At 43.9% G+C, this 27,067-nt stretch overlaps 1 protein-coding gene across 3 annotated transcripts in view; it reads right to left on the reverse strand.

Annotated features, from left to right (window-relative positions):
• Positions 1-751: 751 nt before the first annotated feature.
• SYDE1 (synapse defective Rho GTPase homolog 1) overlaps positions 752-27,067 on the reverse strand; it is a 32,404-nt gene continuing 6,088 nt past the window's right edge. Inside the window, exons 2-9 of one of the 3 annotated variants that reach the window (XR_011599912.1) lie at positions 23,090-23,785; positions 21,563-22,282; positions 20,908-21,125; positions 19,998-20,124; positions 17,606-17,760; positions 13,656-13,884; positions 11,226-12,082; positions 752-814 (exon numbers count right to left, since the gene is read on the reverse strand). Coding sequence is in view for 2 of the 3 variants with exons in the window: in XM_070935281.1 (XP_070791382.1) it covers positions 11,637-12,082; positions 13,656-13,884; positions 17,606-17,760; positions 19,998-20,124; positions 20,908-21,125; positions 21,563-22,282; positions 23,090-23,785 (2,591 nt within the window). In the remaining variant the exon portion in view is untranslated. Of the gene's footprint in view, positions 815-10,348; positions 12,083-13,655; positions 13,885-17,605; positions 17,761-19,997; positions 20,125-20,907; positions 21,126-21,562; positions 22,283-23,089; positions 23,786-27,067 lie in introns of those variants that run through there. The other 2 variants (XM_070935282.1, XM_070935281.1) reach the window with 2 other exon arrangements.

Below are 27,067 nucleotides of genomic sequence, written 5' to 3' on the forward strand. Positions count from 1 at the left end.
ACTATTTAATTCGATTTTATTTCTGCTTTTTAAATTTTGTATGTATGTATTTTATTGTTGTCTGTTCACCGCCCTGAGTCCTTCGGGAGTAGGGTGGTATACAAATCAAATAAAAGTAAAGTAAAAGTAAAGCAGGTCGGGCCCTCCCCCCAACTTTTCCAGTTTCCACTTCAGGAAGCCGAGCCGAAAAGGGACTGCGTTCAATGGGAAGGCAGAGCGGGGACATGCTGTTGTCTGTCTTGGGCTGTGGATTGGCCTGGGACAAATATCCTTCAGCAAATTGCCTGGGAGGAGGGTGCGTTGGAGGTGCACTAGCAAACCATTGGTGAGGGAGAATTGATGCAAAGGACCAGCTGACAATAAATTCCCGCAATGGGTCAGCTGCAGTAGGGGCACCGCAGTGGATTGGGGGCAGACATGTGCCCGTGGTTAATTGTCCCATTCCATATTTGAGCATGAGTCCAGAAGAAACTTGGCATTAAGTCCATTTCCCCCCCTAATTATGTAATATGAATATGAATATGTAATTTTTGTGTGGCTTATTGCTGTTTGTTACTTGCTTTAGTGTTTTAATATGCTATACTGTATCTTGCTCAGAGTTGCTTGAACAATTGATGTAGCTTACTAAATAAATAAACAAACAAACAGACCAGACAAGACTTTGCTTAGCTTCTCAGCTAAATTGTTCCCATGCACTTTTTTCAGTTTTTTGAGGATTTATTTATTTTATGAAATAAGAGTCAACATATATTCAGATGTTATTAGAGCACCTCACAAAGCTTCACACGGTAACTACTGGTTTCATGTCTTCTCCCTGTTTGAATAAGCAAAGCAGGTTATACCATACTTAACACCTTTTGGGAGAGCTCAGTTATGAGAACCTTTTAAAGCATCTGCAATTATTTATAAAGAGGAATAATGTATTGCCTCCATCAGATTGCACCTCAAGGGAAGTCTTTTTGCTTCTAATAAAGGTAGTCCTCAATTTACAATAGTTTATTTAGTGACTGTTCAAAGTTACAATGGTACTGACACGGGACTCCTCCCACTGCAGTGAGAGGGCAGTGGAGTCCAGCTACCGGCTTTGAGATCCATCTTGCTCCAACATCTTAGACTATTTATCAAACTCCTGACCAGACTTTTTACCTCTCATCTATGTATGGCTTATACCACGACAGACCTGCTTGCGCTGCGAGATGCCCCCCTCTCGCGGCGATGGCCTTCCACGTTATCAAAGGCCTACCTTAAGGACGGGCTTTGGAGCCCTGAGAGGTGGCATGTTTCAAAGCGGGGATTAAGGGGTTTTTTAACTAGGGTTTTTAATAATTTTTTAAGGGGAACCGGGAGGACGACCAAAGGGGATGGGGGGGTAATCCACCAAGGTCAGAGCCGAGCCCGGCACGGGGTAACGGTTTGGAGGACATTGGACGAGGGAATGGGGAGGGGGCGGAGGGAAATACCATTTGCACGGTGGCTGGGAGGGGCAGATATGGCGGGAGCAGGGGGCCACATCATGTGTTGGGGACGCGCACTCACTGTCTGAGAGCAATTGCGCGCCCCGGCCCCCAAGGCTCCCCTCAGATACTAGGTGGCTTAGATACTCAGGACCTGGGCCTGCGGTTGATGCTGTGCAACGCTAGGTCTGTGGTAAATAAGGCCCCCCTCATTCACGATCTTATCCAGGAGGGGGGAGCGGACCTGGCAGGTATTACGGAGACCTGGTTGGGACCGGAGGGAGGTGTCCCTCTGGTCGAGATGTGCCCACCAGGTTTCAGAGCATACCATCAACCGAGAGCCCAGGGGAGGGGCGGGGGGGGTGGCGGTTATTATTAAAGAAGGTCTTGGTTCGAGGGAGACCACTGTGCCTCAGATTGTCGGATGTGAGTCCCTCTTCGTGAGATGGGGTCATGGGGTTCAGATGGGCTTGCTGCTTGCGTACCTGGCTCCCTGCCGCGTGGCAGCAGCCCTGCCTGAGCTACTCGACGTGATAGCTGCGGTGGCAGTTGATACACCCAGGCTTATGGTCATAGGTGATTTCAACTTGCCATCCGTTGGTGAAACGTCTGGGATGGCTCGGGAGTTCATGGCTTCCATGACGGCCATGGACCTGACCCAGTTAGTTCATGGCCCCACTCACGGGGGGGGACACACTCTAGACTTGATTTTTGTCTCTGGCCAGTGGTTGAGTGATCTTGTTATAGGGGATATAGATATGGAACCCTTGTCATGGTCAGATCACTCACTCCTTCGTCTGGACCTTCGTACCGCTACACCCCGCCGCAGGGAGGCGGACCCAATTAGATGGGTCCGCCCCAGGCGCCTGATGGATCCTGATAGGTTCCAGACGGAGCTTGGGCCAATTCCTGATGATCTGGCACACGACTCGGCCGAGGACCTAGTAGCTGCCTGGGACCGGGCGGCTGGTGGGGCCTTGGATCGAGTCGTGCCTTTGCGGCCTCTGACCCGGTGTCGATCCCTCGCGGCTCCTTGGTTCACCGAGGAGCTGAGGGAAATGAAACGCCGGAAAAGACGCCTAGAGAGCGGTTGGAGGGCCAGTCGCGCTGAATCTGACCGAACACTGGTAAGGTCGCATATTAAGACCTACCTAGTGGCGATAAAGACGGCAAAGTTCAATTACTTTTCCGCCTCTATTGCGTCATCAGGGAATCGTCCGGCTGCCCTGTTCAGGGTAACCCGCTCCCTGCTCCACCTGGGAGCGCGGGAGGATCCCTTGGAAGGCAGGGCGGAGGATTTCGGACAATACCTGTATGACAAAATCGCTCAGATCCGGGGGGACTTGGACTATGACTGGGTAGATCAGGGCAGGGTGACGAGGAATAGTCTTGAGAATGTTATCTGGGAGGAGTTTGATGCTGTGACTCCCGATGATGTGGACAGGATTTTGGGGAGACTTAGTGCGGCCACATGTTTACTGGACCCGTGTCCCTCCTGGTTGGTACTGGCCTCCCGGGAGGTTACACGAGGCTGGCTCCAGGGTGTTATCAACGCTTCGTTGAGTGAGGGTTACTTCCCCACGGCCTTGAAAGAGGCGGTGGTGAGGCCTCTCCTCAAGAAGCCGTCCCTGGATCCGGCAATATTGGCCAACTACCGTCCTGTCTCCAACCTTCGCTTCATGGAGAAGGTTGTTGAGAGTGTGGTCGCGCGACAGTTCCCGCAATTCCTGGAGGAAACATCCTATCTGGATCCGTTCCAGTCTGGTTTCAGGCCTGGGCACAGCACGGAAACGGCATTGGTCGCGTTGGTTGATGATCTCTGGAGGGCTCGGGACAGGGGTTGCTCCTCTGTTCTGGTCCTGTTAGACCTCTCAGCGGCTTTTGATACCATCGACCATGGTATCATGCTGCACCGGTTGGAAGAGTTGGGAATGGGGGGCACCGTGTTACGGTGGTTCTCCTCCTTTCTCTCCGACCGGTCGCAGTTCGTGTTGGCAGGGGGGCAGAGGTCGACCTCGAGGCCTCTTATATGTGGAGTGCCTCAGGGGTCGGTCCTCTCGCCCCTCCTGTTCAACATTTATGTGAAGCCGCTGGGCGAGATCATCCGTGGCTTTGGGGTGAGATATCATCAGTACGCTGATGATACTCAGCTGTACATCTCCACCCCAGGCCACCCCAACGATGCCCTTGAAGTGATGTCCCAGTGCCTGGAGGCTGTACGGACCTGGATGGGGAGGAACAGGCTCAAGCTCAACCCTTCCAAGACTGAGTGGCTGTGGTTCCCGGCATCCCGATATGGTCAGTTGACTCCATCACTGACTATTGGGGGCGAGTCTTTGGCCCCCACAGAGAGGGCTCGCAATCTGGGAGTCCTCCTGGATACGCAGCTGTCCTTGGAGGAACATCTGACGGCTGTAACCAGGGGGACCTTTTATCAGGTTCGCCTGATCCGCCAGTTGCGGCCCTTTCTTGATCGGGATTCCTTGTGCACAGTCACTCATGCCCTCGTAACCTCTCGCCTTGATTACTGCAATGCTCTCTACATGGGGCTCCCCTTGAGGAGCACCCGGAGGCTCCAACTGGTCCAGAACGCAGCAGCGTGGGTAGTGACGGGAGCAGCGTGGCGCTCCCATGTAACACCGCTCCTACGTGAACTGCACTGGCTCCCGGTGGTCTTCCGGGTGCGCTTCAAGGTGTTGGTTATCACCTTTAAAGCGCTCCATGGCATAGGGCCTAGCTATCTTCGAGACCGCCTACTGCCACCGACGACCTCCCACCGACCCGTGCGCTCCCACAGAGAGGGCCTCCTCGGGGTGCCATCAGCCAAACAATGCAGGCTGGTGACCCCCAGGGGGAGGGCCTTCTCTGTGGGGGCACCTACCCTCTGAAATCAGTTGCCCCCTGAGATAAGGAGAATCCATGACCTCAGTGCCTTCCGCCGTGCCCTTAAAACTTTCTTTTTTCAACAAGCCGGGCTGGCTTAATTTTCTTTTTAAGGGTTTTTTAATTGTTCTGTTTTGCTTATTGTTTTAATTAATGGGGCCAAATCTATATATATTTTTAAATGTGTTTTAATGTTTGTATTTGATGTTTTTATCTGGCTGTTCACCGCCCTGAGTCCTCAGGGAGAAGGGCGGTATACAAATTCAAAAATAAAATAAATAAAATAAAGAGAGACTTAAGACTGTTTTTCAGAATTATGATCTTTGCAGCATCCCCATGATCATGATCAAAATTTATATCCTTGGCAAATGGCTCATATTTATAACCGTTGCTGTGTCCCAAGGTCATGTGATCACCTTTTGTGACCTTCTGACAAAGTCAATGGGGAAGCCAGATTCACTTAACAACCATGTTACTAACTTATCAACTGCAGTGATTCACGTAACAACTGTGGCAAGAAAGGTCATAAAATGGGGCAAAATTCACTTAACAAATGTCTCATTTAACAACAAAAATTTTGGGCTCAATTGTGTTGTAAATTGAGGACTACCTGTAAAGGATGTTTTAAAAATAATGAGTTTATTTATAATTGCCTAGCAGAAACACAGCTTCTCACTTGTATAGCAAATACAGAAGTAAATCTAAAGCATATAAACTAAGTACCGATGAATTGAATAGCGCTTATGATTAGCCATGTATAGGACTTCTTGTAGGATAAATCCAGTTCCAGTTCCAAGCCGGGAATAAAATGGAGGTTGCTTAAGAAAAAAGGTCTGTTTATTGATGAGCAGAACCAACACGCACACAGCATGCAGGTTCTTGGTTGTTCCCTGCCTACATGTTATTTTTTTATTCTAGAGGAAATGTAATAATTTATCCTTTTCTGGACAACAATATCAAATATAGCAATAATAGTACAATCTAGCCATCTTGATTGGAACTATTTTCCAAAGGACCAGAAGGCAAGACAAGAAACAATGGATGGAATCTGATCAAGGAGAGAAGCAACCTTGATAAGGAGAAATTTCCTAATGGTGAGAACAATCAACTAATGGAATGGTTTACTTTCAGAAATTGTGGGTTCTCCATCTTAGGAGGCTTTCAAGAATAGACTGGACAGTCATTTGTCTGAAATGGTATCGAGTCTTCTGCTTGAGAAGGAGATTGGACTAGATGACCTCTGAGATCCCTTCCAACTCTGTTATTCTATGATGATATTTCAGTAACAATGATAGATGGACTGCAACTCAATAGAACACAGAAGGCTATATCTCTTAATTATAATCAGTACGTGTTTCTTCAGAAAAAAACTCTTTCAAATCACAGACTGAAAAGTCTTACAACTAGAATACTTAAACCACAGCTAGACCTTGTGGTACATTATCTATCTATCTATCTATCTATCTATCTATCTATCTATCTATCTATCTATCCATCCATCCATCCATCCATCCATCCATCCATCCATCCTACCTAATCTCTCTCTCTCATCTATCTATCACTCTATTTAAAGATAACCAGCAAGCAGATTGGATAGAAAATGGCTGTAACACATTAAATCCTTGAGTGTTTGGCTGATGTAGAATTGACATTTATACTACCATATCTGTACTATAGATCTTTAAACAGCTAGATGGCAGTGTCTCTTTGCTTGCATTTAGCAGTCTTCTGTGATAGGTCCCATGTGATTAATATATTCCCACTATAGAAATAAGGGATTATTGATTCCCTTCAGTCTGCAATTCATGGCACCAGTGGTGGGTTGCCCCTGGTTCGGACCGGTTCGCAAGAACCGGTAGTAAAACCAGCAGGAGGCTCCACCCATGGACCCCGACATCATCAGTAAGCTTCTGTGCATGCAAGCACATGCATGCAGCCCGTTGCGAACCGGTAGTAAAGGTAAGTAGAACCCACCCCTGCATAGCACCACAGGAATCTGACATGGGTTTATATACAGAGAACCAAACTTAATAAATATGTACATGCAGATATGGTATTAGATATACTGTATCTCTTGGATATACACACCAGTGGTGAAATCTAAAATTTGTTACTACCAGTTCTGTGGGCGTGATTTGGTGTGTGGGGGGGGGGGTTCTGTGACTGGGTGGACGTGGCCAATTTTTTTTTTTAACTTTTAAAACCATTCGGCGAAGAGGTTGTAAAAAATGCTTTCAAAAGGCTCTGAGATCCCAGTTGAGTTGCCTGATCCGCAGAGGCTTTTTTTCTTTTAAATGCCTCTGACGATCCAAGCTGAGTTGCCTGATTTTTTTTTTTTTTAAATTTGATTTATATGCCGCCCTTCTCCGGAGACTCAGGGCGGTTTACAATGTGCTCAGCAATAGCCTTCATCCTTTTGTATATTTATACAAAGTCAGCTTATTGCACCCACAACTGGGTCCTCAATTTACCTACCTTAGAAAGGATGGAAGGCTGAGTCAACCTTGAGCCTTGGCGAGATTCGAACCTGCAGTAATTGCAGGCAGCTGGTCTTAATAACCAGCTTAATAACAGGGTGCCTTAGACCACTGTACTACCAAGGCTCTCTGATTGGCCAATAAGGCAACTCAGCTTGGATCGTCAGAGGCATTTAAAAGAAAAAAACCTTTTTTTCTTTTAAATGCCTCTGACGATCCAAGCTGAGTTGCCTGATCAGCAGAGGCTTTTTTCCTTTTAAAAGCTTTTGACGATCCCAGCTGAGCTGCGCGATCCTCAGAGGCTTTTTTTTCTACTTTTAAAAGCATTTTTTCAGCCGAAGAGGTTGTAGAAAAAATGCTTTTAAAAGTAAAAAAAAAGCCTCTGATGATTGTGCGGCTCAGCTGGGCATGTGGGGGGGAGGGATTTTTGCTACCGGTTCTCCAAACCACCCGCTTCCATTGCTACTGGATCGGGAGATCCGGTCCAAATCGGGAGCATTTCACTCCTGATACACACACTCATGTAAAGAAATGCATACAAACATAAACAAGCAGGAAGACATATATTAGTATGTAAACAAGTATTTTAATTGTCCATAAGGACATACATATCTTTAAAAAGCCTACATCTTCCATACCATATTTCTCTATCAGGATGATGAGTGCCCAATGCCTCTCTAATTTAAAACAGGTTCCCCCAGGCCCACACATTAGGCTTTAGTGGAGAATGGAATATTGCTTAAAATGGGCTTAATGCTTTTCCTGCAGACTCAGTTTATGACAGACTAAGTTTCACTTCAAGTTGCTAGGAGTGTACAGTTGCTGCCACAATCTATCTCATGTTAATATTTTGAACAAGACACATGGGCAACAGCATAACATTCAACATTTTTGCTCCAAAGCTTCAGACCAGTATCTCTCAACCTCAGCAAGTCCAAGATATATGTGGACTTCAATTTGATGAGATCGAGAATCACTACTTCAAATATTGCTTGTCTGGATAGTGAGGTGGAGGTGTGGGGAGGATTCACTTTTTCTTCCCAGTACTTATGTTTCTCTTGAATAAATAAGGCTTTATAAATACCTATAGAGAAACTGCTGACTTACTCCAATAACAATGGATTAAAATGCAGCAGAAACTGCCATTCCGTTGGTGAACAGCCTCCTTTTTTAAAGCTAATTGACCATTCTGTGCCCCAGATCTCAATTTTTCAAGAGCTGAGCTGCTACCAAAAAGCAATGGCTGGATTAGATGAAGGTAAGGTCATATTATAACACTGCACATTAAAATGGAGCTCAGAGTGTAAAGGTTCCAACAGATGCCCTAATTGTCTACAATTGATTGTCTACAACAAAAATCTCTCCCAAAAATTTTACTAATGGGCATCCCCAACATCCCCTCATAATATGGAGTAACTTTCAGAAAGCTTAATTTTTTCCCCCGTTTATTTCCATATAGACTTATTTCAGAGCTCCAATTCTAAAGCAGGCACTCACCCCTAAGACTGAATGTGCAACAATCCACATTCTCCAAATATTCATACATTTGAATCATTTTGCACATTGCACAATATTAGGCATAGATATTTTCTTTCTCTTTTCTAAGGTCTGGATTTTCTTTTTCCTCCTACCCTTGGGGGACACATCTATTTTTTTAGTGGGGATTTTTAAATAAATATACTTCTTCCCTGTTACTTACCTGTTTAAACAGCATGGAGATATGATAGTGATATCATTGGATGGGGTGGAGAAAGAGCTAGAATTCCAAGAAGCTTGTTTAGTAAAACTGAATAAGCCTACTGGGACAAATACCAGAATGCCAACGGTCTAAAAAAATATAACATTCACTCTGCTAAAAATGTGCAAGAACGGGGCAAGATAAGATATCCTCCAGAGGCTGCCATGTTAAAGAATCAGGGTGTGGGTCTCTGATCCTAGTAGGAGTGCAATGAACCTGCTTTGAATGGCAGGATAGATCTGAAGCATTGAACTGAGAATGAACTGGATTGCAACAGACTTTGAAGAAGGAAGGACAGGTAAGAATGCTAAGTCCTAAGAGACTGCTGGGGACATTAGGAAAAGGAGCCCGGTATACTAAAAGCACAACTGCAAACAATTTAAATGAAGAGAAAAGATGGAGGTTAGTTGAAGAAGCCCATGAGGCTGCACATGTTAATGAAAATATGAGAACATTTAGGAATACAAGTAGAACAAAGGAGGGAAGAGTAACAAAAGAAGATTTTTTAAAAAATATCCCAATTTTCAGAGATAGTGTTAGTAAATCTGAGGAATGTGCTCAGTGGGTATCTTTAGATACAGATGCACTCAAAGTAAAATAATCTGGTCAGCAAGTTGCTCAATGTTTTAATAGTTTAATATTTTATTTGACGGACTTGTTATTAAAAATTTTGTTTTGGACTAAGCTGATAATGAATTAATTCTCAGCTGTTTTAATAAAATAAGTTCGTTGAGGACTGAATTGTGTTTGGTAATCACTACTTGGGCCTTGGTCACAGCAGACTGATCATAGCAAGTCTAGAGAAATTTATTCTGAATGAGTTTAAATTGCCAGGTTCAGATGAATATGCTAACCCGAGAGTACTGAAAGAATTTGCTAAAAAACTAATTGAACTTTTAGGCATTATTTCTGAGAAGTCTTTAAGAACTGATAAAGTGCCAGATGACTGGAAGAGGAGAAGAATCCTTATCTTCAAAAGGGGGGGAATGAAGAATCTGAGGAACCACTTACAAATCAGTCTGACATTGATGTCTGGAAAGATTTGAGAGTGGTTCTTGAAGAGGTTGATCTGTAGGCAGCTGATAACAATTCCATAATTACAAGATGTCAGCCTGGATCTATCAAAAACAAACCTAACCGTCTATTTTTGATTGGTTAACTTCTTTAGTAAATTATAAAAATGCTATAGGTACAATTGTTCAGACTTTGCCAAAATTCCCCCAAATATTATAATTAGTAATATGGATAGCATGACAATAGACAATCAGCTTAAAATAATATCCCCAAAATACTCATTATGGTTGTTCAACAATCAATCTAGTTTGATGAGTCAAAGTTATCACATGGGGACAGAGATCTTATGCTGTACTTCGGCACTGTACTCTTCATTTACCTTATTAATGATTTAGATGAGGGCTGTCAAATTCGTGGGCCGCGGGCCAGATGCATCACATGCTGGCCACGCCCACACCCAGTTTAGCAAAGGAGAAAAAGTCGCAATATGTCATGTGATGATGCCGTGACGATGTGAGTTTGACAGTCCTGATTTAGATGAAGAGGTGGGATAAATACTTCTCTAATTTGTAAATGATATAACATTAGTTAAAATAGTCAATTGCCTTGAAAAAAAATAACATTCAGTAATAATCATGATAAAGACATGAGCTGAAAGTAACAGAATTCAATTTAATAGAGACGATTCTAAAATTTCTTAAGTTGAAAACAGAAAATTACACATATATGTAATAGATGAAATACCTGGCTGATCCAGCCACAAGTATTGACCAGTTCTGGCCATTATTACTTAAGAAAGATTGAGACAGGTTCAAAAAAAGGGTAACAAGAATTTTCAAGGAACAAGACCAAGAGAAATTGAAGAATTTATTAATATTTAATTGTGAGAAAATGTGGGGGGGCAGGGGTTATAACACCATTCCTTGAATATCTGAAAGGTTGTCACACAGAAGAAACAGAAGTCTATTAACCCAGAGAACAGGAATAATTCATTATGCAATAATTAATTTAAGTTACAGGAAGACAGAGTCCAATAGAATGTTCTGCAATGGGATCAATTCCCCGGTGTGATGATGGAATCCTTCTCACTGGATATGTTCAAATATAGGTTAAAACAGGGATGTTTTAAAACCTGAATTCCTGCACTACAGCAGTACATTGGACTCAATACCATAGTTATGGTTATGATTATATGATTTTGTGATAAGCTACTATCGCCAAAGAAGCTAAAAATTACAAAATGTAGTATCTTTGCTATTACAAATCTTTCCACTGCTTTGAAAACAAAGTGTTTCCCTTAATTTGAAACTGCCCTTTTAATTTCCCACAATACCTTGAAGCAAAGTTGAAATGGGGAAAATTGTGTGGAATTTAAGATATGGCTCCTAGCTGCCCAGTACCAATCAGATTATCCACTAAAGATGCTTCTTCAGTGATTCCAAGAAATTCTTAACCTAGTATAGCCAACCCAGAGCACAATGGTTAAATAAGGAGCAAAAAGGAGCCCCAATCACACAGCTCAGTCTTTGGCAAGCTATTGTGTTTCAGTCTGGACTCTAGATACAGATTCAGAATAACATTGATCTACCTTCAAGAATGAGTAAAGTGCTCTGAATGATTAGGAAAACATGCACAAAAACATTACATTTTCAATTTTACCTTTTCAAGAAAAGAAAACCATGGATAAATCCTCTCTTCCTTGGAAGCATTTAAAGCTGCCTTTCCCAGCATGTGCCTTACAGGTGTGTTGGCCATGATGGCTGGGAAATATAGGAACTGAGTTTCAACACATCTGGAAGATTCCAAGTTGAGGAAGATTTCACTGAAATATATGAGAGCTCCTGCCTCTCTTCTGTTCCCTGTTCACATATAAATTGAGGAGAATCCCAGCAACGGTGACCTTTCAATCAATCATTGAGAACTCATGTTGGCTCTTCAATATTAGCAAAAGCCCACAAGTTAAAATCTGTGACCAGAAATAATACTGGCATAGGTTGCAAGTCATAAAAAAGAACTTGGTGAGGCAACTTCGGCTTGCAATGCTCTACTGTAAAGTCCTGAGAGAATTCTTCATAGGCAGATATTGATTTGCTTGGAGAGTTCTTGCTCAAGGTCCACGATGAGAGCATCAAAGTCTTTCAAATTAAGCCTCGGGCTAAAGGGAGTCTCTGGATCCTCCACCAGGGCAAAATCACCCATGTAGACTTCTTGGCTATGGAGTGCCAGTCCTTTCCTCAAAGCCCCCTCCTCATTCTCCTCTTCCCTGTCACTCTCACTCCCTGCCACCTCATCGTAGTCAGCCTCACTGCCTGGCTTGGAGGGTCCCAGGAACTGCTGTCCACACACACTCCAGTCTCCAGCATAACGATTTCTTGGAGGACTTTCCAATCCTCTTGGGTGACTTCGAGTAGTGACAGTAGTGTATGACAGTTGCAGATCCAGGGGAGGGTTGCACTGATGACAGGCCTGCTTGCTTGGAAAGGTACGTTCCCCATCTTCCATCTTCCTATGTGGCACTAAGAAGGAAGGCAAAATGAGGTAAGCAGGGCAAGAGGGAATGGAAGCTGACAGTCACCCAAAGTGCACAAGAACACACAGCTAATTTCTAGATTAAGAAATCCAAAACTTCAAATCTGCCTGCTGAGCTCAGAACATAGCATCATTTTTAAAAAGTCTTACCTCACAAATACTGATACACAAATCACCTGAGATATTGTGAGTCAATCAATTTGAATATGAATACATCTATTATTTGAAGCGAAGGCTTCATATGCATTCTTCTGGATTCATTGGTGTTACATGTGGCTTAGTGGAATCTTGTTCTACCTAGGAAATATGATTCCATGGTTGAGGTCTGGGACAACCTCAACATCACATCCTGTTCCATATGTATTTATTAAACATACCGGTATTAAGACCAAAGCAGTGATGAAATCCAATTTTTTTTATTACCGGTTGCATATGCATATGAAGCCTTTGGTGGGCGTGGGCGTGGCTTGGTGGGTGTGGCAGGGGAAGGATACTGCAAAATCTCCACTCCCACCCCACTCTGGGGCCAACCAGAGGTGGTATTTGCCGGTTCTCTGAACTACTGAAAATTTCCGCTACCGGTTCTCCGAACTGCTCAAAATTTCTGCTACCAGTTCTCTAGAACCTGTCAAAACCTGTTAGATTTCACCTCTGGACCAAAGTATCCAACATTCAGAAAAATGCATATGAAGCCTTTGCTTCTCATCATGTTTGTTCAAAGTATTTATTTATTTACTTATTTGCACTATATAGTCACCCATATCACCAAAGGCAACTCCCAGTAAACTGAGAGCACCAATTTGTTGGAGGACTATTACTTTGGCTACTATTTTAATCCCTTTTATAGGGACTGATTCAACCAGTGATCATTTTCTGGTTTGAGCTTTTTGGGGAAGTGGATTAGTACTTTGTTTTTTAATTATAATTTTTAAATGGCAGCCCCAACAAGATCAGTGCCACCACTGATTCTCATCTCATAGGGATGAGAATGTCCTTATTTCTTTTGCATTGTTATTTTACACATTATTCTGTTCTTATGGAGTGAAAACAAAATGGGGAAATATATGCTGTGACCATAACATCCCTATTTTACAGTTGCTCCAGCTTCTCATCTTTATGACCAAAGGCCAGAGGGGAAGGTTATTTAAATAGCCCCCCCTTCCAGGTTCAGATGATACAGAGAATCTTACAGCAATAACTGCAGTTATACCACCTTAAATTAACCACAATTTGACTCAAAGTCTAAAACTATACCCAATATTTAGAAATAGCTTTGTTTAATATGTTGTTTGGTCAAACTAACTGTCCAGCTTACATATGCTTCTTATTTGTTCTCTAGAAATATCCTTAAGACTTATCAACCAACTAACTCGACTGATCAAATAAGGAGACAAAGTACCATAAAGCTCAAAATGCTAAGAAGAATTCTTCATATCACATTATAATTCAACAAAAAGTATTAGAACTCATTAAGTGATTGGCAAGAACCCAGCACCTAAAGCTAAAGGAAATTTGTCCCCAAGAATGGAAGAGATGCCTTTGAGCCTCTTGCACATTCACCTGGCCATGTCTGTAACAGGTAGTGTAATACTTCAAGATGATGTTTAAAATCTCTGGTGCTGGCAGTGGTGCAATGCTGTTGGCCAGATCTGGAGACTATGGTCCCACCTGCCCATTGGCTCAGAAGCACAGGCCCAAAGCACACAGCAAGGTTCTGGGCATTCATGCGATTGAAGGTATGGAAAGCAGCAACCAAACTAAGGTGATCAAGTAGCATTGTCAAAGTGGCCTAAAAATGGAAATAAGAAGTTATTTCAGCCCATTTTGTCAATAACAAAGAAGGAAAGAGCTTAATCAAGTACAATAATGAACTGCTAGGAAGAGGTGTGCAGGCTTTCACATCAGCAAGAAAACAGAAAAGTATTCAGGATGTCCATCCATAGGGAAGTCCTCTAATGATACATTTTTTTATTTTTTATTTATTTATTTTCATCAAGCATGTATTAGATAACAGATATAAGTATAAACATAATTATGAATACATGAAATGGATATGAATAAAAGGGAATATTAGGACAGGGACGGTAGGCATGCTGGTGCACTTATGCGTGCCCCTTAAAGACCTCTTAGGAATGGGGTGAGGTTGACAGCAGACAGTCTAAGGGTAAAGTTTTGGGTAAAGACTTTGGGTAAAGTCTAAGGGTAAAGTTTTGGAAGAAACCACAGAGTCAGGTAGTGCATTCCAGGCATTAACAACTCTGTTATGGAAGTCATATTTTCTGCAATTCAGTTTGGCGCAGTTTGCCATAAATTTGCATCTATTATGTGCTCGTGTATTGTTGTGGTTGAAGCTGAAGAATTCATTGACAGGTAGGACATTGTGGCAGATAATTTTATGTACTACACTTAGGTCGGACTGAAGACGGCGAAGTTCTAAGTTGTCTAAGCCCAAAATTTCAGGTCTGGTGGTATAAGGTATTGCGGTGGTATTGTGGGTAGAGGAATGGAGGACTCTTTTCGCGAAATATCTCTGGACTCTCTCAATTGTATTAATGTCTGTATTAATGTCAATTGTATTAATGCACTGCGGGTTTTAGACAGATGAGCTGTATTCGAGAATTGGTCTAGCAAATGTTTTGTATGCTCTAGTTAGTAGTACAATATTACCAGAGAAGAAGCTACCCAAGATTAGGTTAACAACTTTTAATGCTTTTTTGGCAATGCTGTTACAGTGGGCTCTGGCACTTAGATCATTAAAAATGAGTACTCCAAGGTCCTTTACAGAGTGAGGGTCATCTACAAGGTCATATCCGCCCAGCTTGTATTTTATGTTTTGATTTTTTTTGCCAATGTGTGAGACTTTTTTTTGTTTTGTTTGTTGTTTGTTTGTTTTGTTTGTTGGTTGAGATTTGGAGTTGCCAATTGTTTGTCCATTCTGATAGATAGTCAAGGTCTTTCTGTAGGGTGATGTTGAATAGTTTTACATCATCAGTGAAGAGAACACAGTTGCTTATAATATGATCGCAAAAGTCAATTATGTAAAGTATAAAGAGTGTGGGTCCTAAAGTGCTTCCTTGGGGGACGCCGCTGCTAACTGTTGCAGGGTTTGATAGGGCGTTCCCTATTTTGACTACTTGCTGTCAAGTTTCCGAAAGATGCCCTAATTAATTCATGAGCCATGATCCAAACTTCAAAGGAAATATAGTGATTTATTAGGAGCACCATTCCAGCAATACTCGGATGCAGTCAGGACTGACCCCACGTAGATTTATGTTCCCCTATGACCCTGTCTCTCCCCTCCCCCCTGGCCATGTCATAAATCACATTCTCCAATTAACCACTTTGGCTGGCTGTGAAACCTAACACCCTCCTTCTGATTGCGATCAGAAAAATGCATGGAATTCACTTCAGTTCTCCCTCCCTCCTGCTCATGGCAACTTGAAAGCTTTGCAAGTTGACATTTGGCTCCCCTCACTTCCCGAGGGCAACCTGCACAAAGCAAAACAATTTGAGTACAGATGTAGAGTTTAGGGATGTGACCCCCCACCAGGCTTGTTTGGATTTTCTGCATGAAATTTGGCTATAAGGCGATCATCCTGGATGTTTTGACTCTTTACCCAAGATGCCTCTGATAAGGGGTAACCCTTCCACTTGATTAAATATTGGAGTTGCCTCCTGTGCCACCTCGAATTGAGGATTTGCTGCACCTCATAATGGGTCTGGCCCCCTATGACCACGGGGCCTGGGGGCTCACGGGGTAATGGCCTCAGGGTCGATCCAACCACGGGTTTTAAGAGGCTACTATGGAATACCGGGTGTATCTTCCCTAGCAATCGGGGCAACTTCAATTGCACTGTGACTGGGTTGATTATCTTTACTATGGAGAATGGTCCTATAAATTTTGGTCCCAATTTCTTGCTAGGAAGTTTTAACCTCAAATATTTTGTGGAGAGGTAAACTTTCTCCCCCAATTGAAAAGGCCTTTGGGGAGCTCGGTGTTTGTCTGCCTGTTTCTTATAGGTTTGTGCTGCCTTAGCTAGCACTTCCTTGACATTCTCCCAGGTTGCTTTCAGTGTTGCCATCCAATCGGTCAAGCTGACTGAGGAGGGAGGCTCCCTTGGGTACTCAGGCATTGGGACAAAGTCCATGCCGCTCACTATCTTAAACGGGGTTAGCCCCGTGCTACTGTGAACAGCATTATTATACGCAACCTCAGCGAAAGACAGGAGGTCCGCCCAATTGGATTTCTGATAGTTCACGTAGCACCTCAGGTACTCCTCCACCATGGCATTCAGTCTCTCCGCCCCCACATTGGTGCTCGGGTGAAACGCTGAGCTGAGGCCTTGGGATGACCCTATGGATGCCGCTCATCGTCTTTCTGTGTCGGTGAGTTTGCGGGATGTGTAGGCACAAGGTTGTAGATTCCCTTGGCTGTTCTTTTGGAGTAGCATGGCCCCCACTGCCACATCGCTGGCATCTGCTTGGATGACGAAGGGTTGTTTGGGGTCAGGATGCTTTAAGACTGGTTCTTTTGCAAACATTTCTTTTAGTGTTTCGAATGCTTGTTGGCAGGTCAGGTCCCACTGTACAGGTTGTCCTGGGCGGGGTTTTGTTGCTGGACTCCCTGTTTTTAGGAGGTCCGTCAGAGGTTTAGCAATTCTTGCAAAAGAGGGAATGAATTGTCTGTAGAAGTTCGCGAACCCCAGGAAGCTTTGCAGTTGTCTGCGGGTGCGAGGGGGTTGCCAGTTTAGGAGTGTTGATAGGAATGCAGCTATCCACTTATGCAGGAATCTGGGAATGCCATAAGATTTTACTTTTAGAAGTAGTTTGTCGTGTACTACTGAATCAAAGACTTTGCAGAAGTGTATATAAATTGCGTCTATTGCTTTACCCTGGTCGAGTTGTGAAGTCCATATGTTTTTGTTTTGTTTTGTAAGAGTTGCAGATTGTAGGACAATTTTTTTCTGAAGCCAAACTGCTTGTTAGAGTAGGTTGTTTGTCTATAACTAGAGGGTAATGGATTGGTTTATGATTGATTCCATGACTTTCCATGAGACGCAACATAATGAGATTGGTCTGTAATTTTCAACTAGACTGGGATCACCCTTTTTGAAGATAGGGATGACCATGGCTAGTGACCATAAGCTAGGCAATGAGCTGGTTCTGAAAGATATTTCATAGATTATGCTAAGAGGTTCTGCTATAGTGGTTGAGAGTTTTTTTAAGAAGTAGGCACATAATCCATCAGGGCCAATAGATAGAGATAGTTTTAGGTTGCATAATGCCTTTTCAATGGCATCTTCTGTGAAATCGACATGTAGTAAATCGTTGTGATTAGTTGTGGTATGATTAGGAAATGTGGGGCATGATCTGTTGCTGTTTACAAAGACTAAATCTTTGTAAACGTGAGAGGTTACCCTTGGGTCTAACAGAGAAAACAAGATTTTTAAAGGCCGATTAAGTCTGAGATTGATAGACCTATTCTCTTTCTCAACCTGAGACTTCCTCACCTTCTCAGCCTCTGGTAGGCAATTCAGAAGAGCTGTTGTTGTCTCCTTCACTTCCAGTCCCACTGTCCTATTGGACATAGCTTCCAGTACCACCTGATATAGGGGGTCAGTGATAAGAGGAGTGGGTAACTCACGCAAATAGTCCTTCAAGATCCCTGGAAAGGAGTAAAACAGAAAACAAAATTCAACATTATCTTTGTTCTAGGTTCAACTGTCATCTTTATTAGAGAAGGCTGGTATCATAGTGGTACTTCAAGATCTGTGCCATATTAAAGTTTCCTGACATGAAAATCCTGATTCACAAACTTATATGTGAGTGGGTTTTTTCCTCACTGGTTGGATAAGGGAGCAAAATGATAGCAGAGGGAGGAAGCAGACAGATTGGAATTGGGTATGTCTAGTTTAATGAAAAGAAGGACTAGGGGTGACATGATAGCAGTGTTCCAATATCTCAGGGATTACCACAAAGAAGGAATCAAGCTATTTTCCAAACCACCTGAGGGCAGGACAAGAAGCAATGAATGGGAACTAATCAAGGAGAGAAGCAACCTAGAACTAAGAAGAAATTTCCTGACAGTTAGGACAATTAATCAGTCAAGTGCCTACAGAAGTTGTGAATGCTCCAACACTGGAAGTTTTTAAAAATAGACAGGACAACCATTTGTCTGAAATGGAATAGTGTCTCCTGCTGAGCAGGGGGTTGGACTAGAAGACCTCCAAGGTCACTTCCAACTCTATTGTTCTGTCTTGTTCTATTCATTTTGATGTAATGCAAAGTGATTCAACACAGTTGAATCTTTTGCTGCTCAAAACCATACTTTCACATCATTTGTCAAACAATATATAGAAAGGAACAATAGAGCTGGGGCACATCCATTGAGCCCCAGTCAGTCAACCTGGCAACCTTGACAGTCAACCTGGCAGTATAAGAGGAGCTGTCAGCTCCATTTCCAGTTTCACTGCTGAAATAACGGCAATTGGCTAAGTCCTGAGCTGTAGGACTCACTGCCAGCCATCAAATGCTAACTCTGACCTGCCTTTTATCATGAAAGGAAGTGGACCAACACACAGAGGAAACATGGGGGCTGGTAGTCACAGGAAATTTGAGCTACCCTGGCTCTAGACCTCTTGGTCATTGGCAGAGTTCTCTTTAATACAGGATTGGGCACATTCTTCTTTTATTGGAGATGTGCCTTTTTTCCCCATCATGGGAAAATCTCCAGTGGCCCAAATCTACTTTATAAAATATGTATTTGGATCCACGGTATTCAAAAGGGTGGGAAATAGCATCAAAATGCCTTGAGGTTTTCCCAATTAAACCTTAATTAAAGATTACATTATTCATACAGTCTCCATATCTTTAGTTGTATTAGCAATATAATCCCCAAAAGATTGTCTCTTTCATCTATATAAACTTTTTTGCACAGAAATATTGAATACAAATGCTTGAAGTTTTGTCTCCTTACGACTCTGTTTTTACTTTATAGAGTAGCATTTGAGATTGAGCACTGATCTGCAATTCCTTAAACCAGCAGTTCTCAAATAATGTGGTGCCATACCCTTTGAAAATGATAAATGAAGTTGTGTAACGCACCCAATTAAAACTAAGGAGCTCATTCTTAGTGGTTCTGAATGTGCCAATCTGTTTAGCATTGAATGAATTTCATACCTACTCTTTATCTCCTGACCTTTCAGAAATGCAATGTTGAAATCCTGTCAGACTTCATTTCTACTAAAGGTTAGTCCAAGCAAAGGGAAACTAAGTTCTCTCATGGTTTCAGAAATCCTGTGTTGAGCTTTCCAAGAGGTGGACCAAGATGTACATTGCCTGACTGATAAGTCTGTGTAAACTTGGGGAAGGCCTGAATTCAGGAAAAGATTGCAGAGAAAAACCTAGTTTCCAGCAGCCTACATGGGTTCTTCTCCAGCACCTTCAAGCTATCTGCAGAAGAGTCAGCACCTTTCACATAAGAGTCAGAGAATTCCTTGAGCTTTTTAACTGTGATCTGAACTGTAAAGAAGAAGGAAAGAACTGCATAGCAACGGAGAAATGCAGAGTGGGTTCAAAAGGTTGGGTGTACAAGGAGAACCTCAAGAACCTCTATCTCTGTTGGACTTCACACAGGGAAGAAGGATCATAGCTAGAGAGCCTTGATCTCGTAATAATAGTGGTGGTGGTGAGCAAATGTTTCAATAAGATCAGTAAACTTGTTTTAATTGGCCCAGCAGTCAATGAGTTCCAGGGTGTTTCTAAATTGGTTTTTTCCACACTCTATGTTGGTACTGGCAATGTGACTTGCCTACATGTTATTAATTCCAGAAGTCTTTCCAGAATCCACTGGGAACTTCGTCAGTCAGAAAGTCTAACAAGAGTCCAGTTGTAGGCACCAACCTGTAATCACATTGATGTCTGGATAAAGATCTTCAGAAAGAACAACAGCAGCACTATCTCTCTCAAAGGCATCATGTAATTCCTTCTTCACTGCTGCTGAGCCACACAAGCGATACAGGCCTACCGCCTACAAAGAGAACAGAGCTGATCACCTGGATAAGCTGCAAGCAATAGTATAGGGAAGAAGTCACCCATGGCTTAGTCACCTCCCATTTAAATTATTATAATGCCTTCGCATGGAACTGGCCTTGAAGATCATCCAGAAGCTGTAACCATCCAGAATGCAGCAGCACTTGCAATTTTGGATACCCCGTGGTTCATTCAAGTAATACCACTGCTGTGTAACTTGTACTGGCATGCAGTTGCTTTCCAGCTCTAATTCAAGGTGCTGATTATCATTTTTACAGCCCTATTGGCACAAGACTACAGTAGGTTACTTAAAGAAATGCTTCTCCCTGAGGGTATCTGCCTGTCCTACTAGATTAGATGGGGTGGAGACACTCAAGTTCCCTTCCCTTAAATGTTGCCATTAGATGGGACTTGAAGGAGTGTCTTCTTGGTGAGGAATATCCTCCCATTGGAGATCAGAGGAATCTCTACCCTTTTAGCATTCTGAAAGGCTGTGACAATCTGGCTCTTCCCCCAGGCATTGGGCTGAACTGTGAGAATGTTTGGTCTGGCACTTGGAGGGAAGGTACCTTTGTCTTTAACTATGTTTTAGGGATGTTGTGAGCTGCCTATAATCTTTGTATGAGGTAAGTGGCCATGTAAATCCTATAAATAAATAAATCTCACATGGATGGCAAACTGCAAAAAACAGACATCTGGGTTGGGAGAAAGGAGTTGATCGGGTTGAGCTACTCTACATGAAACTTAGGAAATTGGTTGCTTTGGGATGGAGAACATTCACCTTCAATCCTCGTTTCTCAATCTGGGTTACACATTTCTGGATTAGGAGTGGCACCTTGATGGCAGCACCTTCTTTTTTCACCAGCTGATTCAGCTTCACTCCAAAGACTTGTGGTTCCTGTTCCGAATTAGCTGGATCCCACCGATCCACCAGAGTGAGTTTGATGTAAAGAAGCCCCTGAGGCTCCAGTTGTAGGGCTAACTGCTGGGTCTTACAACCTAAAACCAAAAATGTGATGATCACAATGGATCCCCACCTCACCATCCCCTTCCCCAGACCAGAAAATCCCATGGGGTCAATCCAGTATTAGAAGCTCTTGAGATGTATCCAACACTAGCATCTTGAGCGGGACTTAGGTCCTGTGCTATGCTGGCAGAAAGAAGAGAGACAAGAAGAGCATAGTCCTGGCATGAGTGGGATCGCAACTTTGACTTCCATCCCACCACAAGCTTAAAAGTAGCCTTTAATGGGAATGATGTTGGATTGAGACCCTTCAATCTAGCCTGTACTGCACTAGTGAAAAAAATGATCTGATCCAGCAGAAGGTAACTTCCAACTATATGTTCCTGAACAGATGGACTGCAAAGGACATTATTTCTATCTGTAACTCCCTAGAAAACTATCTATTGGCATGTGACTGAACAATCTTCCTCACCTTGAAAAACCTGGGGCAGAATGATGGTACCATGGCAGCAAACTCGATTCTTGCCCACAGTAGGATCACAGGAGAAGACCGCCATTCTGAGAAGTTGGGCATCCTCCAGCTCCAGCTGGAAAGAATGGTTGAGAGTGAGGACAGCAGCCTGGCAAGGCAGGAGGGCTGTGCGAGCCTTGTTAACAGAGTCTACTTGAAGAATGCAGAAGAGCTCTTTGGTTTCAGCTTTGGGAGGCTTGAAACCCTGGATCCCCAGCAGGTGAATGCTGACAAGACCAGAGAAATGCTGTAGATAGCTAGGCTGTTCAGCAAAACTGTACAGCCAGAATGATGACTCTTCAAGGCCAAGGCATGCCTCTGTCTTAGCCAGAAGTTCTGGGGAATCACTGTCACTCAAATATCCCCCATTGCTGGCAGCCTTGTCCTGGGTCACAGGTTGCTGAGATACCACACTACTGTCAAGATGGTAGCGGCTGATGACATTCCCTGACTCCTTAGCAGAGGAGCTCCCTTCTGGCCCACGAGGACGGGAGCTGCGCAGACTTAGTTTCCGTCTCAGCTCTGGCAGTTTCTTCATCTTCATGGAGAGACTTCGTACTGGGCCTGGGGACTTGGTCTTGCTGAAAGAATGGCTCTTTTTATTGGCATTGGTGTTCTGGGCCATCAGTGTGGCACTGGCTGAACTTTCTTCAGGATCCACAGTTGCAACAGGTATCTTTCCTGAGGAGAGAAATTGTGTAAGGCAGGCCAAATGCCACTTATCCAGCAGGTAACAGGCATTGCACCAAAGCTGCAAGGGTAACAGGCTGGGAGAGAAAGAACTGGCTTTCTTTCTCATGGCTTTTCAGAAAAAGGGATAACTAGAGAAGACAATCCTCTTCTTCCAAAAAAAGCCGCAAAACAATCTGATACAATATAAACGGTTAATGGAGTAGCCGACATTCCTCCTTTGTTTATTGCAGATATCCCCAAAATTGAAATACTACTTTAATTATTAATAAGAACATGAATATGCATACTGCTAAACTCAACATTTTCAGCCAAAATGTAGGTGGTATTATGAATGATTAAACAAGTGGAAATTTCTATAACCAGCAACCCAATCAATGATATGTACTGGTTTCATTGAAAATGCTTTTCCCTTAGTGATGGTCTTAAATTCAATATACATTTAAGATAAATGACATTTCAAGACATCCACAAGCAACTCACAGGGTTTAGTGGTGCACTGCTGTGCATTTAGAATGGATCTTTTTTTAAGCACTCTAGAGCACAGTCAGCTAAGCTAACTCAGCATAACAGCTACTTAAAAGACTGGAATTGTCTTCTCTATTCCCAACCTTTTTTTAAAAAAAAAGATACTCCCAGGAGATCATGCTTCAGTATAAGAGAAAAACAATCTTGCTCTTGACTAAACCCATGACATGCAACCATTCCCCCCCCCGTCCTCAAACTTCAATTCTCCAAACCACAAGGCAGTTCTCATGCTCCTAAAAAAATGTGAGTCTCTGCTTAGAACCAACTCACCGTAAGTCTCAGACTGGTGACTGCCCAGCATCTCCACTTGCTTAACACGCTTCAGTTGGATTGGTGAAATCTGCACATTATTGACTGCCTTCAGTGAGCTGTCAATATCTATACATTCATGTGGGACTTTAACTTCTATTGGGTTCTTCTTCTTGTCCCTATTCTCAGAACTACTACCACACTTCCTTTCAAGGAAGGGGAGCTGCAGGTCCTCGTCCTCTGGAATTGGGTTGTACCAGATTTCTCCTTGGGAGTTGCCATGCTTGTGGAATTCTTCCATCTCAATGGCAGAAGTGGAAGCTCCCTCTTCTACCCCTTGAGTCTTCCCTGTGGAGAGCACCCATTGGCGGCTACTTTTTTCCAGGGTCTGTAGATAAGCACCTTGGTTGCTATATTTGGTATTGAGGCTGGGGTTACGTGTTTCTGGGTAGTTGGCTAGCAATTCAGTATCTTTATTAAGTCCAGTTGCCACGAAGCCAATGTCTGCAGGGGCCTGTGGCACAGGGGAAAAGCTTTGGCATGGCCTTCTGTTATGAGAGTCTTCTTGACAGCTCCAGGTGAACTTGGGCCAATTTTCTTTCCGTGACACAGTGATGGCAGCATTTTTCTGGCATCCATCAACCAACAGAACACTATCCACTGACTTAGGCTCACAAGGTAGATGTAAATCGTTTGGTAGTTCCAATGAAGGATCTACTGGAACAGAAGTTGATTTATTAATCTGTCCAATATGGCCCCTTAGTTGTTTTATCAGAGAAATATATAATTGTAAATTAATCCTACCAAATAAGGAAACAGAATGAGGACAGAAAAGGACCAAGCCTATATGTGACTCCTGCTAAACAGAAAATAGAGCCCAAATACTGCTTATTGCAGACTAGGATTCATTCCTGCAACTATCTGAAGTGTTGCATCCTTTGATCACATTTTTTAAATTTTATGTGAAATTCCATTGGGCAGCAAACCAAAATGGTGGCACCCGCAGTGAACCCCGAGCCTAGGGAGGCGATGTTCGACATTTTCAGGGGTGTCGGGGATCAGTTAGCCATCTTTTGACCCCCTCCCAGCGAGCCGAGGTGTTGCCGGCTCGATAGAGTGTGGATGGAGCCCGAGGAACAGCTGACTGTCAGGGAGGAGGTTAGAGGACGGCGGCAGTACCTGGAGGCTTGGCTGCAAAGACGCCCCCGTTGTTGGTGGAGAAGAGGGCAGCATTACAAACATTAGGATCCCTCAGTTTTTGAGGGATCTGGACACTTCCCCCCTTTTTTTCTGAAACATGGAAGGGGCTTAATGGGCTGAATGGCCTGAAGATCAAGCTTATGGGGAAGGAACTGAGAACTGTCAGCTGGGGGATGACAGTTGGTCTCCCCCTTAACTGTTCCCCCCTCCCCTTATTAGGCTTAGGCCTAATAGGGCCACTCAGCATAAATTTACAACTTTTGATTGATCTGCAGCCTTATTTGACCATTATTTGACCATCTTGTCCTCCCTGGGTTACCCGGATTATTCGATTATTCAATCATTTATTCCATCCTATGACTACATCCTGCTTTTTTCTGAACTAAGCCTCGGCTATCGCTGGTGTGAGAACGGGAGGAGGCACAGACACCGAGAGTCTTGGACTATGGTGGGACGGACCATCTCTCATTTGACCTTATGACTCTGGTTTGGGTCACCTTGAAAGGGCGGCCTTTGAGACTTTTTTCCCCACCATTGAATAGACTTATTATAATCACAAGACTTCCCATCGTCATGATAGGACGATGATGTCCCGATGTTCTGATGTTTTTAGCATATTGTCTTCTCTTTAACATCTTTTCCTCCCTTATTTAATCTACCTGTTTTTACCATCTCTAATACCCTTTAATAGAAAATGATCCTTCATCACTCTCAGCTCATTACTATTCTTTAATGTATTCAACTGCGGAGCTCCTTGCACCGCAAGACTCCCCCCTCTCGCAGGTTTGGCCCTCTCAACTATCGAGGGCTGCCCTTGATGACGGGTTTTGGAACCCCGAGAGGTGGTACACTAAAAAACGGAAACTCTGGGGTTTTTTAAATAGATTTTTAGATCCAATTTTAAGGGAATCTGGGAGGAGGGTGGTTTTTAATAATAAAAATGAGACTGGGGGGGTCTCTTAAGGATCAGTAGCTATGCCATTTTGATAGTCCCGGCGGGTTGGGGAGATTGGGAGTCATAGGAGATGCTCAGAGGAGAGTGGGACAAGCTATACCTGTGATGGTGGGAAGGGGCAGAAGAAATCGAAGTAGGGGTGGGGAGCATCACACCAGATGCATTCGGATGGTGACTTGCTCCCATACCTCCTGCTCACCCTGCTTTCCTGGGGATATGAGAGCAAAGGACCCTGGTTTCAGTCTGATATATGTGAATGCCAGGTCCGTGATGAATAAGGCTCTCCTCATACGAGATCTTATTGATGAGGAGAGTGCGGACCTGGCCTGCATCATGGAGACCTGGTTGGGGCAAGAGGGGGGAATCCCTCTCTCTGATTTATGCCTCTCAGGCTTTCGTATCCTGCACCAGCCGCGACACCAGGGAAGGGGCAGGGGGGGTGGCAGTAGTTGTTAGAGAAAGTCTGAGTCCTAGGGAGGTCACTGTCCAGATAGGTGGGTGTGAGTCTCTTCTATTGAAGTGGGACCCTGGAGTTCAGTCGGGCTTGTTGGTCACATACCTATCTCCCAGCTATGTTGCCACAGCCCTGCCCGCACTGCTCAATGTCTTGTCTGAGGTGGCACTTGAATTCCCCAGCCTTTTAGTTGTGGGAAATTTTAATCTACCTTCGATTGGTGAGTCATCTGAGACAGTCCGGGAGTTCATGGCCTCCATGGCAGCCATGGACCTGACTCAGGTTATCCAGGGCCCAACTCATAGGGGAGGACACACACTCGACCTGGTTTTTCTCTCTGAGCAGTGGATAAATAGTCATGGTAAGGAGGAACTTTCCATCACTCCCGTGTCATGGACTGACCATTCCCTCCTTAGACTAGACTTTCAATCTGCCAACCCCTGCCGCTGGGAGACGGGACCCATAAAATGGTTCCACCCTAGGCGCCTGATGGACCCAGAAAGGTTCTTGAAGGAGCTTGGGACATTCCCCACCTCTCAATCCTGCGATTCAGCTGAGGCTCTGGTGGCATCCTGGGAACGGGTGGCTACCGATGCCTTGGACAGAATCGCACCTTTGCGGCCTCTAATCCGACGCAGATCCCGGATTGCTCCTTGGTTTTCCATGGAGCTCTGGGAAATGAAACGTCAGAAAAGACGCTTAGAGAAGAGTTGGAGGTCCTCCCGATCTGAATCTGACCGAACACAGTTAAGAACCCATATTAGGTCTTATCTAGTGGCGATGGAAGCGGTGAAACATCACTACTTCACCGCCCTCATTGCATCTGCAGAAAACCGCCCAGCAGCCCTGATTCGTGTGACCCGCTCCCTCCTCAATCGGAGCGAGGGAAGACCCTTTGCAGGGCAGAGCTGAGGATTTTGTACAGTTTCTGCATGATAAAATCGCTCAGATCCGGATCGGATTGGACTCTGACTGGGCAGAATCCAATCGGGAGACTAGGGTGGGTCTTGAGAATAATATCTGGATTGAGTTTGACCCTGTTTCTGTCAAGGAAGTGGACAGTATTGTGGGCAAACTTAGTTCCTCCACTTGCTTATTGGACCCTTGTCCCTCCTGGTTGGTTTCGGCTGCCAGAGAGGTGACTAGAGACTGGATCCAGGCAATTGTCAACGCTTCATTGAGAGAGGGGAACTTCCCCGCCTCTCTTAAGGAGGCGGTGGTTCGACCTCTCCTCAAGAAGCCTTCCCTGGATCCAGACTCACTTAATAACGATCGTCCCGTCTCCAACCTTCGCTTCATCGCGAAGGTTGTTGAGACTGTAGTGGCTCAACAGCTCCCACAATTCCTGGAGGAAACGGACCAATTCCTGGAGGAAACGGACCAATCAGGC

Source organism: Pituophis catenifer, unplaced genomic scaffold (assembly GCF_029215685.1).
Source record: "Pituophis catenifer annectens isolate HBS135680 unplaced genomic scaffold, rPitCat1.0.hap2 SCAF_2, whole genome shotgun sequence".
Classification (NCBI taxonomy): domain Eukaryota; kingdom Metazoa; phylum Chordata; class Lepidosauria; order Squamata; family Colubridae; genus Pituophis; species Pituophis catenifer.